Here is an 18,115-nt window from a genome sequence, read left to right as displayed (position 1 = left end):
AGTCCTATTGAATTTATAGCCAAGATCACATTCAAAAAGGGTGTGTTCTGCTTGTCCCAGGTTTGGTGCTATTTAAATTTAATTAAACTCACATGCAGTGTTTTGCTTTGGTATTCTGTATTGTCAGTGAGCTGTTGGTCTGTTGTGAAAAACAATTTTTACTGTTTCTACTGTTCCTCTGTTGTTTTCCCCGTAAATATTTTTAATGAGGCAAATATTGTGTTAGTTTATATTGTATACATGTTGGTGGTAGGAAAAAAGAGTACATGGTTTGCACTAGGGTCTTTTGTTAGAAGTCTTGGAAACCATTACTTTTCAGCTATCTAGCGTCCTTTCTTCTTTCTATAACCCACCTATTACCATCTACCTAGATTCTCAAACCAAGCTTCAGATCACTACTGAGAGAGGAAAAATATAAAGGCATTTAATAGAAGAAAATGTTGGGATATAGAATTGGGAACACACTTTGTCCTGTTTGTTAATAGTAATTTTACTTGAGAATTTATGGGAAAGAAGGGGATTATGTTTGCCTTGATTGGCTTGCTGACAGTGGGATCCATAAGCTTGAGCTAGGCAAGTATGGCTGAATTCATAGAACAAGAGGATGTAAATTCTGTAAGCTTTTCCAGAGACCACCCGTATTATTTGTTTAAAAGTACAGATAATTAGGCTAACTTAATCATAATCCCTAAAATGTTTTTTTTTAAGTGAAGATAAACAACTTATTTGAAATGACAAAAGGTTTGTTGGTAGCTTAAAATTTATGGAATGGAAGCCTAGGAATATTCTATTCTTTTTTTTTTTTTTTTTTTTTTTAAGATTTCCAGTAAGTTATTCTAATGTTTGTTTGCTCTGAACATACTTAGCACCTAATGCATTTTAAGCAACGGATTAGGCACATGATATACCTTGGGTAACATATAGGGTTTCTGTGCTTATTCTCAATCTGGGGAATGTGACAAAAATAAATTGGAATGCATGTTATATGAGAAATGAATAGCAAATAATGAACAGAATTAATGGTGATGGGAACTGGCTAATTGGAAGGGGCATTACTACAAAGGAAATATTAAATGGGACTGCATGATAAGAAGGAGCCCTTTCTACTGTCTAAATGGGGATAGTGGTGGTAAATGCTTTGAAGGTAGAGAAAAGAAAGAAATGTGTAGTATGAGTAGGAAAGAGATTGTGGAGCTTCACGTGCTGAAGAAGAACATGTAGATAGATAGAATTTGGAAATAGGGTAAATGTCCCAGTGATTGATGAATTAGGCAGGACAATATCATGCAGGACTTTCTAGGCTCCTTTTGTTTCTGGAGTTGTGTGCTTTATTCCAATTTTGGTGTAACTTCGGTTAGTTTGAAAGAATTGGTGGGATCTGAATTCTAAAGGTTCCCTAAGGTTATACTTATCTTAAAGAAAATAAGAAACTATAAACATTGATGTGGCTGTGTCCTAGTAATATGCTGTTTTTAAGGGGCACAGCCATTTCAGTGTTTATAGCGGCACAATTCACAATAGCTAAACTGTGGAACCAACTTAGATGCCCTTCAGTAGATGAATGGATAAAAAAAATGTGGCATATATACACAATGGAATATTACTGAGCAATAAAAGAGAATAAAACCATGACATTTGCAGGTAAATGGATGGTGTTGGAGAAGATCCCCAAAAAACAAATGCCGAATGTTTTCTCTGATATAAGGAGGTTGATTCATAGTGGGGTGGGGAGTGGGAGGGTGAGAGGAATAGATGAACTCTAGATAGGGCAGAGGGGACGGAAGGGGATAGAGGGTTAGCAAGGATGGTGGAAATGTGATGGACACTTATCCAAAGTACATGTATGAAGACACGAATTGGTATGAACATACTTTATATACAACCAGAGATAGGAAAAACTGTGCTGTATATGTGTAAGAATTGTAATGCATTCTGCTGCCATTTTTTTAAAAATCAATTTAAAAAATTTTAAAAAGTAGAGGGAAACCATCATAAACAGGGAAACAATTTTTTTAGTGTACTAGTTTTTGCCAGGAGAATATTGATATGTATTAAGTTTGGGTCTCTGGGTTTGCCTTATAAAATTTACTATTTTGTATATAGCCCCTGGTGGGATTTTAACTCTTCAGCCCAGTGAAATAAAAACAGAAAGGAGAACCTAAAATTATGATCCTACCAAATAAACACAAGCTTTTCTCTCCTTACCATAGTCCATTTGCCTCAAATTATTTAAAAATCTCTGTATAAACCTGTTGCAAAAGAAAAAAAAAAAGCTAACAAGAAACTTTGGTTGTTGAGCAGTGGCATACCACCAGAGCAATGCGTTTGGAATATTGATACTAACATTGTGTGGATCAATAGTGTGTCCAAAAGTTTAAGAGAACCAGATCACTGAGATGTTATAATAGGAATGAAATACTTTGTTTTTAGAGATATATATGGCAAATTTGTCAATGTTTGAGACTTCTGAAAGATTCAGATAATATAATAGTAAGGGACTAAGGGAGCAATCAAAAATGGTTTGTGGTGGGGAGAACACAGGTACTGTGAAGATAAATGAAACTATCAGAAGGATTGCTTGTTTTTTTTTTTCCCTTAAAATAAGAAGCTGGCATATTCAGAGTGACTGAAAGATAAATAGGTATCTGGTAAACTGTATGGTACCAGGATGCAGGTGAAGGCAGAACTAGAAATTTTAGAAGTTCTTTTAGTCTATGAAGGTTAAGATAGGAAGAAAAGTGGAGAGGGTCGGGGACAGTGTCTCAAAGTCATCTGCCTGGGACTTTCACCCTAGACCTGCCAAATCAGAATGGTTGTATGTTTTTAAAGTCTCTTGAGATATTCTGATGAGCATGATCCATTCTCTTAGTGTTGATAACTGTGTAGAGGGAGGGAATGAAGTCTTAGTGGCAAAGAAAGTTGTCATTTAACAAATTCAGAGCATCAGTTTTATGCAGATCACTATAGCTGGAGCTATTGCGAGGAAAGAATCTGAGAGAAATGATTTGATGAATGAACAAAGGAAAGTGTCTCTCACTGCATTCAGAAATGTTATTAGTTCAAGAGAGATGGGTGAAGTTAAACTAGTATGGGATTGGGTTTCATTTTATATGCCTTTTCCAGAATAAATTTCTCCCATTAAAGGTCATAAATGATGGAAAGTGTGAACCTTTGGGCTAATATATTTTGGAGTCAGTGACGTTTGTTATAAGATAGAGTCGTACTATGTTGCTCATACTGGCTCAAGCTATCTTTCTGCCTCAACTTACCGATTAACTGAGACTACAAGCACATACCACCACACCAGGCCCGTCAGTGACTTTTATATGGCCACCTTTCAGAATTGGTTTCTACCCCAGGAATTTACATAGTTACTTCAAGACCTTTGCTCAAATGTCACTCTCACACTGAAGTGACCTAATTACCTACTTAAAATTGCAGTGTGCCCCCCAATTATTCTATGTTGTTTTTCTTTGTAGTGCTTAATACCTGTATTTTAATTTATTAATTGTATATTTGGTATCTGCTACCTCCCTCATACTAGTGTATGTGCAGCTCAGAACAGGGTCTGGTACTAAATAAATATTTTTTAAATGATTGCATGGATGAAAAGAAATAAGTAATAGAACTATTACCTACAGGGGGGCAATGAAGATAATGAAGACGTTTTCCATATAGGAAAAGAATGAACGGTAGATATTTCACAGAAGTTGTCACTAGTGAGGTGAATTGTTAAAGAAAAACCAAAGTACACCCTGGAAAATCAGGAATAAAGTAGTCAAGGAGGTGGGGAGATTGACTTTGAAAATAAAGAGGGAGATTTATGTGACTGTAGAAGACATTGAGAACTTTCAGGAATGTATAGCTAATGGCCGTTGCATTATATCCTTTGTAATTTTCTAGGTGGAATGCAAGCATTAGGACTTCACCTCACAGATCCAAGTCAACGTCTTGTTCAGAACTGTCTTTGGACTCTTAGGAATCTTTCAGATGCTGCAACTAAACAGGTAAATTCTGAGGCAGCTGGTGCTTTGGTGATAGGATTTAGATGAATATGTACTAAGCATCTGTTTTTATCTCCATAGGAAGGGATGGAAGGTCTTCTTGGGACTCTTGTTCAGCTTTTGGGTTCAGATGATATAAATGTGGTCACCTGTGCAGCTGGAATTCTTTCTAACCTCACTTGCAATAATTACAAGAACAAGATGATGGTGTGCCAAGTGGGTGGCATAGAGGCTCTTGTACGTACTGTCCTTCGTGCTGGTGACAGGGAGGACATAACTGAGCCTGCCATTTGTGCTCTTCGTCATCTGACTAGCCGACATCAGGAAGCAGAGATGGCCCAGAATGCTGTTCGCCTTCACTATGGACTACCAGTTGTCGTTAAACTCCTACACCCACCATCCCATTGGCCTCTGATAAAGGTATGTTGTCAAATAGAATGCCGTCAGAATTGAAAATGAACCACCTTTAGCTATTGGATGACTGTCTAGGCATAGGGATTGATAAATAGGAATTGTATTCCTTAAGAAATGTGGCTGGAATGAGGTTCGGATTCTGAAATTTTGTGTAGTTATCATTGCTTTTTAGTTAATGCCAATCGTTTTAGTGATAATTATAGGCTAAAAATATGATTTTGTTGATTTGTATGCCATTTCTTCCCTCTTATCTACAGGCTACTGTTGGATTGATTCGAAATCTTGCCCTTTGTCCAGCAAATCATGCACCTTTGCGTGAACAGGGTGCCATTCCACGACTAGTTCAGCTGCTTGTTCGTGCACATCAGGATACCCAGCGTCGTACTTCCATGGGTGGAACACAGCAGCAGTTTGTGGTAGGTAAATCTTTACTATAATATCTGGCATTTTAAAGGAATGTATAAATTGAAAACTTCCTCAGTTATTGGCTCACCCAACCTTCTAACTGCAGAACTGATGATAATGAAAAAAACTAAAATGTTTCTATGGCTGCAAAGAAGATACAGAGTAAAGTGGTCCCTAGTGACATTTTCTAGGACATGTTTTTGGCATGGTCTTAGGCAGAGAATGTGGGAGTATAATTTTGCTTCTGTAGAGTTAGAAACTTAATGAGTGCTGTCATTTAATGCATACAGAGTCTTACCTACTTAGGAAATTCAGAAGAGCCTTAATTTGAATACCAGTCTGTATGATTTTAGAGCTGCTTATCCTCCACTAAAAGATACGTTTTGCTATAAATGCTTTACGGGTCTTTTTACTGTGTCTTCCATGTGAGGTTTTAAACTGTTTTCAGACCTAAGAATATAACATAGAGTTCAAGAATAAGTAATACAATTTTTGAAATCTTTACCCATAATATTCTCATCCTAAAGCTCTCATATCAAGTTAGTCTCTTAAAATTAAGTGTATAATCTTGTAAAGATAAAAACACTTCTGATTCCTGAGACCTTCAAGATTCCGAACTTGAAAAAGTTTTCTTATTTAACTCATTTTTGTCCCCTGTCCCAGATGTGGAACACACCTATAAAAACTTAATACATTTATATATAATTCTGTAATATATACTTATATAATAGTAAGAATATGATTATATTATGTACCTGTATCAATTTCATTGCAATAGCCACAGAATATAGAAAAGTTGGGATTGGGTAAAATTAGGTTATTTTAAAACAAAGACAAACCCTACTGGAAAAGATCTTAGGATTCCCATATTGCTGATTGTTCTGTGTATTCACTCATATTGTGGCTTTCCTTTCTCCATTTATTTGTTATTGACCCATTTCCATGAGGTACCTTAATAGAATGTGGATGGGAACCTTTTTAAAATTTCAAAGAAGGAAATTGTTTATAAAGCCACTGAAAGCAGAATCATAACAAAACAAAAAAAATTAACCCAGAAACAGAAAGCATATAATAAACACTTTACAAAAGCTAACTTCCTTCTTCTATATAGTTATTGTTAAAATAGTCTTGGTAGACATGAAGAGTAGATTAACTAAGTAAGTATTTCACCAAATAAATGTAGATGTCCAAAAATAGGGAAAATAGCAAGAGGTAGTCTGAGCATTATTCTGTGTGTCATCTTTTACCTAGCATGGTTGGTATCTTAGTATAAGAGAATTACCTTTGGGAATCAAGGCGTACAGAAATTGCAGAATTGGTCATTGGTGTCCCTAGGGTTTTGTTGTGATACTACCGGGCACTTGCATTTTCATTTACCCCTTGCATAGTGCACATATATTATAGTTATATTATACTGTTTAGGAAATAATGACAAGCAAAAATTGTGTGTGTTCAGTATATGCCCAGTTCTTTCACTTCAAATATTAATGATTTTTGGTTGGTTGAATCTGCAGATATGGAACCCATAGATATAGAGGGCTGCTTGCTTTGTGTACAGCCCTGGGTATGGAGGAGGGGTGCTGCTTGGAATTAGTGCTGCTGGGCGCCTCCTATCAGTGACATTTCACATGATGGAATCCTCCCTCGTTCCTGAACTAATTGTAGATTATGGGGACCTTTGGGTATATAAGTGAATAATTATAGTCTAGTAATTGCTGCCCAGAATGAAAAGCTTTTCAAGTTTTATAAACTTTAGAGAGAAGACTACCCTATTTGTTAACCATATTTCTTTCGGTAGGAGGGTGTCCGCATGGAAGAAATAGTTGAAGGTTGTACTGGAGCCCTTCACATCCTAGCTCGGGATGTTCACAACCGAATTGTAATCAGAGGACTAAATACCATTCCATTGTTCGTGCAGGTATGTTTCGTTTTCAAGTGAGGTATTCTGGATCTAGATTTTATATGTTCTTACGTTTTCAGAAAATTAAGAGACCAAAATAGAGACTCCAATACTTAATTTTATGAAAATGTCCTTCATTTTCCTTTGTCATTAGAAGGAGAAACAGTGAGACTAGACCTTCAAGAAGAGGGGAGAAACTTCACATTACATTTTTAGGGTTGCTCAGGTTTGGAGGATGGAAGCTGGCCTGCCAGGGCACAGGCATCCAGCCAGCTCTGGTTTTTCTAGATCTTAGATTCAAATGGCCTCTGAAGAAAGGATTTGTAACTCAAGAGTATTCTAGATAGAATTCCAGTGTTCCTAGAGCATTATACAATCTAGGACCTAAATTCAGAGAATATGATTTGAAACCAATAAATGCTGCTCACACTCCCAATTGGGAATGTTTGCACCGCAGTGGGGTGCTTGCCATGCTTTTAATTATAGATTTAATTAGGTCTTGTTTATGTGTTTTCTCCTTAGCTGCTTTATTCTCCCATTGAAAATATCCAAAGAGTAGCTGCAGGGGTCCTCTGTGAACTTGCTCAGGACAAGGAGGCTGCAGAAGCTATTGAAGCAGAGGGAGCCACAGCTCCTCTGACAGAATTACTTCACTCTAGGAATGAAGGTGTGGGTAAGTAGAAAAGGAACAAAAGCCTTTTAGTGGATGATGTGCGGACAGTAAAGCCTCAGCTTTTCCTCAATGGCCATTTTTCTCTTCCTTTCCCAGCAACGTATGCAGCTGCTGTTCTATTTCGAATGTCTGAGGATAAGCCACAGGATTATAAGAAACGGCTCTCAGTTGAGCTAACCAGTTCCCTCTTCAGAACAGAGCCTATGGCTTGGAATGAGGTAGGCAAATGTGTTCACATTGATCTGGTAGTTTGCTAGAGCAGATTGTTAGATTGTTGTTTGCAGCACTCAGTACATGTTCATTTTCATTGATGATATCCCTGGATTGAGTGTTGGTTGTCTTTATGCTGTTCAGCAACTGCTTTGAGGAAGAAGGAAGCAACCAGTTCAGAATCATCATAAACAAGTTGTCCCTTAGAATTCATAAGGAAGATAATAGATTAAAAGGTTTATCGTATATTTTTGAGGAAGGGTATATAGGAAAGAGGCAGTGTTAAGCAGTTAATTCAAGTCAATTTATTGATACTTTTTTAAAAACAGTTTTTCATATCTATAACAAATACAAGTAGAAACAAATTTTTCTTCAGTACAGGATTTCATTGAAACACTGTAGTAAACAAAATTAAAGCCAACCTGGAAGACTGTTTTACCCATCCTATAATAATAGACTACAGAACATAGTCATACAATATATTTGTTGAATGAATGGAAAGAAAAAAAAACAAAAACCTTAGATTGCCAATTTGAGTAATGTGTTAGTTGGGTTTTTAATAGACATTAACATGTTCCAACTTGAGCCACCCATCCCCTATGCCAAACCTATTCTCATAGGTCTTCTCTGTCTTAGTTAATGGCAACTTTGTTCTTCCAGTTGCTCAGGCTAAAAATCATCTCTTTTTCCTACAGTACATTTTGTCAGCAGCTCCTTGGAGGGGGCATGGGGGCATTGTGCCCATTGGGTTAATTGCTATATCTCTAGCACCAAAAGTGCAGTGTCTGGCATATAGTAAGTGGTTAGTATGTTTAAAGAATTAGTTAAATGCTTTCTCTTTGCACACAATTAAAAATAATGTCTTTGAGGGAGGGATGTTTAAAGGACTCTGATTTTTAAAGTGTTTTTGTAATATTGTCTTCCATGACTTTTGTAATCTTCAGAGAATGCAAGAAAGTATAAGTTGAGAATTTTCATTTTTTCCTTGTATTCTTTCTTACCTTATACTCATTTATCTAGACTGCTGATCTTGGACTTGATATTGGTGCCCAGGGAGAGCCCCTAGGATATCGCCAAGATGGTATGTGTCTCATATTTCTCCATATTTAACTCCAGACCATGATAAAGTTATAAAATTTTATGACAGAGCCAGTTTGCTCATCTGGGAAACCAGTGTTGGCAGGAAAGTAGTGGCTGCAATTAAAGGCAGTTCTTAAATTCCAGAGTCAGCAATAGTGTTTTTTTAATTGAGCATAGGGAATTTTGAACCACACACACTGAGCGTGCAGCAGGATCACACCACCAAATACACGTCACTTCTGGGTCTGTGCTGTGTAGGATGTTCCAGTTGCCTGGCTTTTTATTCTTTTTGGTCAGAGAATCCATAATACCTTTGTCTGCAAATCTATAAGCTCAGATTGGGGGGGGGGTATGTGTGTGTCAGTACTTATGTAGTTAGTTTTGAAAAGCTAATTTGAATCTGGATAATGAAGATGAAGCATAGAGTAGACTAATAACTCTGAACCTTCTTAAATTCATAATCTCATCTAGTTTTACCTAATTCCTAAACTCTGAAACTCATAGCCTTCTTACCATGACAGATCAATGTCAACCCTTTTTAAGGTGTCATTGGAAAGAGTGTCTTGAGTTTTGTTTTTTGTAGGTATAACCAAAACTTCACCCCATCACACTGCCTTGTTATTATTTCCCTAATCAATGCCTAAGAGGCCACACAGTGGATTGCCGTTTTTTTCCTCGGGCACCTTAAAGTCTCTTCCAGGGTAAAAGTAGAGTGTTCAAGAGCATGTGGAAGGTATGACTGAAACCGCTGGTGTGGTTCTAGTGAAACACATGGCTTATGTGGTCTCATGGGTGGCCTGGCTCTTGAGGCCTACAGTGAGTCACTGCTTGGCTCAAGAAAGCTAGAGGTTCAAGAGGTTGGAAAGGACTGTTTTCTGACAAGTTTACTTCTAAACTGTGGCTGCCCTAACCTCAATGTCAACCTGTGTGTTTCCTCTCCCATTTTGTTGCCACCCCAAATTTTCTAGATCCCAGCTATCGCTCTTTTCACTCTGGTGGATACGGTCAGGATGCCTTGGGTATGGACCCCATGATGGAGCATGAGATGGGTGGCCATCACCCTGGTGCTGACTATCCAGTTGATGGGCTGCCAGATCTGGGACATGCCCAGGACCTCATGGATGGGCTGCCTCCAGGTGACAGCAATCAGCTGGCCTGGTTTGATACTGACCTGTAAATCATCCTTTAGGTAAGAAGTTTAAAAAAGCCAGTTTGGGTAAAATACTTTTACTCTGCCTACAGAACTTCAGAAAAGACTTGGTTGGTAGGGTGGGAGTGGTTTAGGCCTATTTGTAAATCTGCCACAAAGATATATACTTTGAAAGGAGATGTCTTGGAACATTTGGATGTTCTCAGATTTCTGGTTGTTATGTGATCATGTGTGGAAGTTATTAACTTTAATGTTTTTTGCCACAGCTTTTGCAACTTAATACTCAAATGAGTAACATTTGCTGTTTTAAACATTAATAGCAGCCTTTCTCTCTTTATACAGCTGTATTGTCTGAACTTGCATTGTGATTGGCCTGTAGAGTTGCTGAGAGGGCTCGAGGGGTGGGCTGGTATCTCAGAAAGTGCCTGACACACTAACCAAGCTGAGTTTCCTATGGGAACAATTGAAGTAAACTTTTTGTTCTGGTCCTTTTTGGTCGAGGAGTAACAATACAAATGGATTTTGGGAGTGACTCAAGAAGTGAAGAATGCACAAGAATGGATCACAAGATGGAATTTATCAAACCCTAGCCTTGCTTGTTAAAAAAATTTTTTTTTAAAAAAAATATCTGTAATGGTACTGACTATGCTTGCTTTGAAGTAGCTCTTTAATTTTCTTTTTTTTCTTTTTTTTTTTTTGCAGTAACTGTTAGTTTTTTTTTTAAGTCTCTTGTAGTGTTATGTTATAGTGAATACTGCTACAGCAATTTCTAATTTTTAAGAATTGAGTAATGGTGTAGAACACTAATTCATAATCACTCTAATTGTAATCTGAAGAAAGTGTAACATTGTGTAGCCTTTTTTGTATAAAATAGACAAATAGAAATGGTCCAATTAGTTTCCTTTTTAATATGCTTAAAATAAGCAGGTGGATCTATTTCATGTTTTTGATCAAAAACTTTATTTGGGATATGTATGGGTAGGGTAAATCAGTAAGAGGTGTTATTTGGAACCTTGTTTTGGACAGTTTACCAGTTGCCTTTTATCCCAAAGTTGTTGTAACCTGCTGTGATACAATGCTTCAAGAGAAAATACGGTTATAAAAATGGTTCAGAATTAAACTTTTAATTCATTCGATTGTGTCACTTTTTTTCCTTGACATTAAGTGTTACAGGAGTCTTAAGTTTACCCAGACTACCATCATCCCGAGCAAAATTCACATAGTGAAAGTAATAATTTTATGTTGTAATGAGAGAGAAGACCTTACCTCTGCATAGGATTATTTGCCAAGTTTCTTTAGTACTTGGTCCTGGGTTTAAAATGCCCACCTACTCCCCATCCCCAGTGTATTTCAGCCTAAAACATTGTGATTGATTCTGGACTTTTTGAGAGAAGAGTGATTCTAGAGCTAGTACTCCTTCACCCTAGCCTCTTGTTGTAGTTATGGGTCTAATCTTGCTCAGGTAATCAAAGGCCTCCCCAGTTCAAAGGTATCTGGGTACCTTGTCTTTGAGCTACACTAAGCTAAAAGAAGTAGAGAAAGCTGAAAGCCAAATAATCACCCTCTTTTAGATGGTTTCATTTCTTTAAGGTAACAAGTACTTTTTAAAAGTATACGAATTTGAACTTCAAGCACCTTTACCCAAGTGTGACTCAGAGAAGGGAATTTCTTCAGCTCTACTTTGAACTGATAATTAAGCATGTTTAAGTGTCGATGTCTATCTATCTGAACATAATCAGAGAGCCCAAACAGGTCTTCTTCCACACCATCTGCCAGATGAGCCAGTCATCCTGGTGGTAGGTCTGACAGGGTTCATTGCTCAGGACAGACTTGTAAAGACTTGTGTTTTTAGTCTTTTAAAGTGAAACTGTTTCATGCGTAAGGAAACCTGTTGGTTTACTATGTTTAAAACATAGTGTCTGACAAACATGCATTGAGATCAACTTCCTCTAGGGAAGACTTTTTTGTAAATCTTTCTTTCATAATGAAAGAGGGTGCCTGATGCCAGTACTGATAGGTTGGTTAACACTAAGAACTGTGTTAGGGGACTTAGTTAAATATATTGACATAGGTGCAGTAAAATAGGATGAAGGACAATCTAGAGTTTACACGTCAATATTAATAGTATATATGTAGACTGTGTTTAGACTGTTAAGATGTGGAACACCTATAAAATGGGTTAAAGGATTATAAGCTAGACAACATCTTAGAACTTTTGCCTACTGCTATACTTTTGAAGTTCCATTTAAAACACTCTGATCAGCAGGGTATTCTGGAATGTACTTAGAAGCACTAAGGGCAGTTAATCACCAAAACATTTATGAAGAAAGAGGAAGGTTCTAGTAGCTGTCAAGCCTAACTTTATAAAGAGGTAGTTAGTACTGTTGTTGGCACAGCACCAGAAATGTGATAGGATGTAGGCACTCAGAGAAACTTTGGAAGTAGCATAGGTTAGCGAGGAAAACTTTCATAAAGCTGCAGAACTAACTATTAGATGGCCAAAAAAATACCCATTACCACAAAATATCAGGGTTTTAAATAAAAGGTAGTACCAATACAGGTTTGGGTTTTACCTCAAAACTCCAGGATGTCTGTGGAGCATGATGTGACACCCCATGTTGCAATCCCATGTGTCCTGGTGTCTTTGTTCACACAAAACACATTCTATATAGTAAAAGAGCCACAGTTTCACACAATATGGGTGTGGGTACATTACAAGATCTCTTTCATACAATACTGAACAAAAAGCAATTTACCAATGCATGCTATAGAACTTAATTTTTTTAAAGGGGGAAGCTGTTTAAGGAAAGAATTCATAGATGGTAAAACTAAAAAATTATGAAGTGCTTAGATGACTACAAAACCCAGAATGGTCCTTAACCTGGGGAGGGGGAGGTGCCATAGGCTCTTTCCTGTAAATTGAAATGGTGGGATTTGGGGAGGACAGGGAATAAAGCCAGAAATGTTGAGCTCTGGCCAGGAGTGGTCTACTGGACAGAATGGTTCTGAAATACCAAAAACTTCCCTGTTTTGTGTGCAACACCGAAGATTACTCCCTGCTTAAATAGAAGGGGGGAAAGAGTCTTCCACTGCTCCAAAATACTTCTGAGAAGACTCCACACCCTGAACCTTAGGGCTGTTCCCCCAGGAACAAATATAAAAGGAGGGGTGGAGGTGTTATAGTTACAAGGAGACCTGTATCTGTTCTGTGCACCCAACAGGCAGAGCCCCTGAAGCTGATCCAGGCCTCTGGCTGCTCCACTAACTACCCCCTACTCTGGCAAGATCCCATACTCTGGCAGATCTAATCAGGCCTGAACCATAGGCATCTCACACAGCAAGACTTAAATCTTGAGGCCTTCTCACTGTGGACTATGAGAGGGCAAAGGAAACTGCCTGTGTTGGGACATAGAATACACTGAGTCACATAGCAAGCTCTGAATACCTACTGATGGACACAAGGGTTACAGAGTCACAGTCTTGAATTCAACCAAGCTGCGGGGCCTTGTGGGCAAGTAAAACAGCACCCCCCTGAGTGTTTTCTCATCTATGAAATGAAGCTAAGGCGGCCTGCTGTGCAGGCTGTACTGGGGATTGAATAAGGTGATGAACATCATTTTTTAGATGGGGAAAATGAGGCCTCAAGAGAGGCCAAGGGATGGCCTCAACTTGTTGAAGCTGTCCAAGACCCAACCTGACCTTCCAGATTCAAGAGTAAGCCTTCCCCAGGACAGCAGTCCTGTATCCTTTCATAGTGCACACCAAATAACTGCACTTGACTTGCAGGAAAATAAAAAACCTCCCTGTTTTGTGTACAACACTGAAGATTACTCCCTGCTTAAATAAAAAGGGGAAAGAAGAGCCTTCCATTGTTCTGAAACACTTCTGGGAAGACTCCACACCGTGAACCCTAGGGCAGTTCCCCCTAGGAACAAATAAAGGGGTGGAGGTGTGCTGGGAAAATAGGGAGACCCATGTCTGTTCTCTGGACCCAACAGACAAGACAAAGCCCCTGAAGCTGATCCAGGTAGAATATGAGGCAGAAGCTAGAAAGAAAGCTTTCCAGGATAAGGTGGGTAGATGGTAATAGGGAAAACTATCTTGATGCCATCATCCCATCGAGTTGGGCATACTGTCTAGGAAGGCAGCATTCCTGAGCCTTTTGCATTCCTGTAGGCAAACTCAACCTATCTGTACTGGTTAGTAAATCTTGCCCAGTCCTCCCCAGGACTACTGAAATCAGTTTGTCCCTGGAACAAAAAAGTCATGACAGGTAAAGTGGGAGGAAGACAAGGGGCTGAAACTACCTTCCAGAGGCTTGCTCTGGAGTTGCAGTTGGGAAAAAAGATCTTTCCCATAGAGAAGCAGACCCAGAACTGTTTCTGACCCTGCTTTAGCAGCACAGGCAGGGCCTACTTTAGTGGAAGCCTACTCAGGCCACACAGAGAGAATTCTTGATCATGGCTAGCAAACCTGGGCTTCCCAGCTGCATCCTACAAAAGCCAACGAGTCCATTCTGAACCAGTTGTCTAGGGCCCAGAGTTAGTGAGAGAACTTCAGTCCCAGGTTCTGGGTTCAGCTGACTTTTATTGGGTCCAGGCCCAGCTGTGGCTGGTGATGCAGCAAATGTCTGGGAGAGGACCTTACCCACGCAGCCAAGGCTTGGTGTTGCAGAGTGGGCCTGCGCTAGGTGCCTTCCTGCTTCATGCCCACGGCTTGGAGGATTTCCAGGGCCAAGGAAGCCACCACACTGTCAACAGATAAACTGTGAGAAAGACCAAAGTAGACAAGACTTAATAGGCATGTGTGGGGTGAAAGGCCTTGATCAAAGGGGTTGTCCTTTTCATTTGAGCATTAAGTGGGACAGCAGCTTCCTAGAGCTCTGTACATGACCTCTCTGGAAAGCAGAAATGAGAACCCCTGCTCCGGAGCTGTGAGGTGAGAATCCTGCTGCTCAGCTCTGGTGGGGCTCAGATCTGGCCATGCTGGTGTCCTTAAGTTAGGCTCTGACTCTCACACACCATCTCAGCTTCTTCTGCCAGGAGCACTGCTGCTGCACTATAAGGACCTGACAGCAGCCAGACTGCTGAGCCTGCACCCTCAGGGGACCTTCCCAGCTCCTTCCTGGAGCACACTTGTGGGTCCTAGAGCCACTCTGCATCCTCACTGGCCTGTCCTGCTCCATTTCGCCAGTTCCTGGCCAATCAGCCAGGAGCTTTGGGTTTCCTGCTCTCAGAGGTGTAGATGCGCAATTAAAAACTTATAAAGTGGAAACTTGGTCACCCCAGCACATTGTTTGAGACACTTGTGAACCTATGATTTAGCAACTGTTAGCAAAGAAAAGAATGACATTCACATAGCACTGACCCTTGAAGTGTAAAATTAGCTCATGGCATACTCTTGACAGCACAGAAATAGAGCTGTTACCACATAAACGGTTGGGTGGGGGTGCCACATGAAAGACAGTGGCAGTGGGATGGGGCTGCAACCAGGACATGGTGCCATGAATTCCTGCTCTATGCATCAAAGGCCCCGGGGAACAGCGGGAATGCTTTTGAACTCTGGCCTGCTCCTGGCTGAGCCCAGGCTGGTCTGGTGGGGCCAGACTTCCACCCAGCCTGCCAGAGCAGCCCCAGAGGGGCTGGCCAGGAAAGCAGACCAGCCTTCGGCAGAGCAGCATCAGAACTGAGAGAACCGCCACCTACTCTGGCTGGGCCATCTGAGCCAAGTCCAAAGAAGGCGAGGTTTACCTAGTGTCGATGTTTGGTTGCTAGAGTGATGTGTGTGGGTGCAGGAGAGGCCACCACCTGTGGAGCGCTAAGCCTTATTTGGACAATTTAAACCACATTTGGGTCTAGCTCCCCTGTACTGGTTTAGTACAATGTGTTAGCTTTGGCTTAAGGGCAGGCAGAGGGCCCTGCTTGGTGAGGAGCCCCACAAAGGTTGACATGGGAGAGCTGGGGCTGGGACTCTCAGGGGCTATCTGTCAAACTCCACTCTTCAATGGCTCCCCTCACCCCCAGTGCCCTGCTTGGGGTGACTACACCACTACTCTGCAGAAGGCCAGGATCCATGGATGCCCACAAACCAGCACAGCAGGCCTGCAGCCCAGCCCCAGAAGTCCATCCACATCTGACACCACAGGGGCCCAGCAAGGTGGGAAGGGACCTTTCACCTCCAGGCCAGCCCCTCCTAACCTCACTGGAAAAGCTGGAGAAAAACCACTGATCTGTTTTTGGCAGAGGAGGAAAAGGGGCTGGGGCAGGCCAAGAAGTGGTGTCCTCCTCCCCACAATCCAGCATTCAATGGGACAGGCAGGCTGCCACAGAGCCACTGTGTAGACTCGTCTCAACAACACGGTGGCCATGTATTAACTCAAATTAGTACCAACCCGAAACACGAGCAGGGAGTTCACAGAACCCTGCGGTTCAGAAAACAGAAACCACAGGAAATGCCTGACGCCGGTGATGCACGTCACACACTGAATGAGGGTCAGGCATCCCTTAGGGCGTGGGTCTTTCCCAGGGTGGGGAGAGCAGCTGGGATCAGGAGACTGGCCTGTTCAACCTCTGGCCACCTCCCTCAGCTCTGGGGGCAGTGGCCACAGAGAGGAAGGCTGCATTCACCAACCTCGACCCCGGCCTCGCTGAGGCATTGACCTCAGAGTGAGGCCAGCTGCACGGCACCAGCTGATAAGGGATGGGTGCTAGACCACAGTGAATGAGGGCACCCCTCCCGTGCCACCCCCTGCAAGTTCAGTGGGGGCAGCTGTATGTTACTGTAGGATGGTCCTCCAGTGACTCGTTCTCATGGCCAAGTGTCGGCATTACCCTGGGCTGAGATGCCAGTGCCTGCCCTCAGTGTGTCACATGCTCCTGGGGGACAGACCTACCCCTGGCCTAATAGGGACCTTACTTCTAGGATGTTCTAGACACACAGATTGTCCAGCTGAGGCACAGGAGGCTGGCCTAACCCCACACTCAGCGTGTGGATTGCTCTGTTCGTGTGTTCCCAATCTGCCCCCCCCACCCCCCGCAAGAGTCAGCTGATCCTCGCTGTGAAGCAGGCTGAGCTGCCAGTTCTGCCCCAGGCCTGCTGGGCCTGCAGGTCAGCCACAGGTACTGATGACAATGCCTCTGGCTGAGGTGCCATGGGGGCATGTGTACGAGGCCAGCAGGCACTGCCTCTCATCAGGCTCACTGCATCTGTACCTGGTTACCGCCCACCCAACCTCCTGGCATGTGGTGGGGATACCGCCATTCTGCAGGGCTTAGGCCTTCTTTCCCCATGTTGATCCCCGCTCCCCTCTTCCTTCCACTACAGTGAAGCTTCCCAGCAGGTAGAGGGCACAGAGCTCCTCCCCACTGAAGTGTCTCAGTGGCAAGGACAGGCTTGGTGGGAGGTATTGGTTCCTGATATAGGGAGAAACGAGGGGAGAGGGGTGGTGGAGAGCATCTGCCAACCCTGTGCAGGCTGCTCGATTCCTTCTGGGCCCCACGTACCTATCACCTGGAGCCAGTTGCTCCAGAGCCTGCAGAAGGCTGCCAGCATTCTTGAGGCTTTCTAGGTGCTTCTCATTGGAGGTGATCTGCAAGGGAGGTGAGGAGAAGAGAGTAACCAACTGGTCCATCCTGACTCGCCCTTATGGATGGGCACCCTGAGTGTCAGCCCACGTGGTGCTGAGGCTGCCTGTGGCACTGGAGAGTGGGCCTCCAGGCAGTCTGCAGCCCCCCCAAACCCCAGAGCCCAGAGTGCTACTGACTGTGAGGATATAGGCAGGAAAATGTGACCCTGGGGTGGGCACAAGGGAGTCCACTGGGGCTGGAGTTGACCAGTTCAGGGTGGGTACCCGTGGGTCCCTCCTGTGGGTCCCTCAGGATGGTTTGTGGTCTGGAAGCCTGAACGTTCCAGTTAAAGCAAAACCCCACTGTCAGTGCTGGGACCCAGCAGGCCAGCTACTAACTGGAGATCTGCCCTCGGGGCTCTGAGCCTAACATGATCCCTTTCATGTGGACATAAGGATCATACTTCTGAGTGCCTGGGGATCTCAGGAGCTGAGAGAGGAGGAAACAACCGAACCCCAGGAAGTGTGCCCAACTCATCGCCAGTCCTGGGAACTGCTCACTTGGCATCCCTGACTCGGCTACACCCACCTGTGGGGGTCACAAACTCTCAGGGCTGGAAGGGGCTTGGATGGGAACTGACCCAGCCTCGGCACCCACAGACCTCAAGTCAGCCCCTACCTAAACCAAGTCCACCTCCTGTGAGGCCGAGCAGAA

The 18,115-nt window shown here is 42.2% G+C and overlaps 2 protein-coding genes across 6 annotated transcripts in view; one reads left to right on the top strand and one right to left on the bottom strand.

The window, feature by feature from the left end:
• The window catches only part of Ctnnb1 (catenin beta 1), a 35,000-nt gene extending 24,030 nt beyond the window's left edge, over nt 1–10,970 (top strand). For 2 of the 4 annotated variants that reach the window (XM_040290055.2, XM_040290057.2), the window contains 8 exons: nt 3,904–4,007; nt 4,086–4,424; nt 4,676–4,834; nt 6,622–6,741; nt 7,246–7,396; nt 7,493–7,614; nt 8,627–8,687; nt 9,655–10,970. In XM_040290055.2, the coding sequence (XP_040145989.1) occupies nt 3,904–4,007; nt 4,086–4,424; nt 4,676–4,834; nt 6,622–6,741; nt 7,246–7,396; nt 7,493–7,614; nt 8,627–8,687; nt 9,655–9,863 (1,265 nt within the window). In that variant the 3' untranslated portion in view covers nt 9,864–10,970. The remainder of the gene's footprint in view (nt 1–3,903; nt 4,008–4,085; nt 4,425–4,675; nt 4,835–6,621; nt 6,742–7,245; nt 7,397–7,492; nt 7,615–8,626; nt 8,688–9,654) is intronic. The other 2 variants (XM_005317409.3, XM_005317408.3) reach the window with 2 other exon arrangements.
• Nucleotides 10,971–14,403: 3,433 nt separating this feature from the next.
• Nucleotides 14,404–18,115, bottom strand: part of Ulk4 (unc-51 like kinase 4) — a 496,824-nt gene continuing 493,112 nt past the window's right edge. For both annotated transcript variants that reach the window (XM_040290054.2, XM_013361299.4), the window contains 2 exons: nt 17,339–17,424; nt 14,404–14,601 (listed from right to left, as the gene is read on the bottom strand). In XM_040290054.2, coding sequence (XP_040145988.2) covers nt 14,523–14,601; nt 17,339–17,424 — 165 coding nt within the window. In that variant the 3' untranslated portion in view covers nt 14,404–14,522. The remainder of the gene's footprint in view (nt 14,602–17,338; nt 17,425–18,115) is intronic.

This window comes from Ictidomys tridecemlineatus, chromosome 2 (genome assembly GCF_052094955.1).
Source record: "Ictidomys tridecemlineatus isolate mIctTri1 chromosome 2, mIctTri1.hap1, whole genome shotgun sequence".
NCBI lineage: Eukaryota > Metazoa > Chordata > Mammalia > Rodentia > Sciuridae > Ictidomys > Ictidomys tridecemlineatus.
This window is presented reverse-complemented; position numbering and strand designations above follow the sequence as displayed.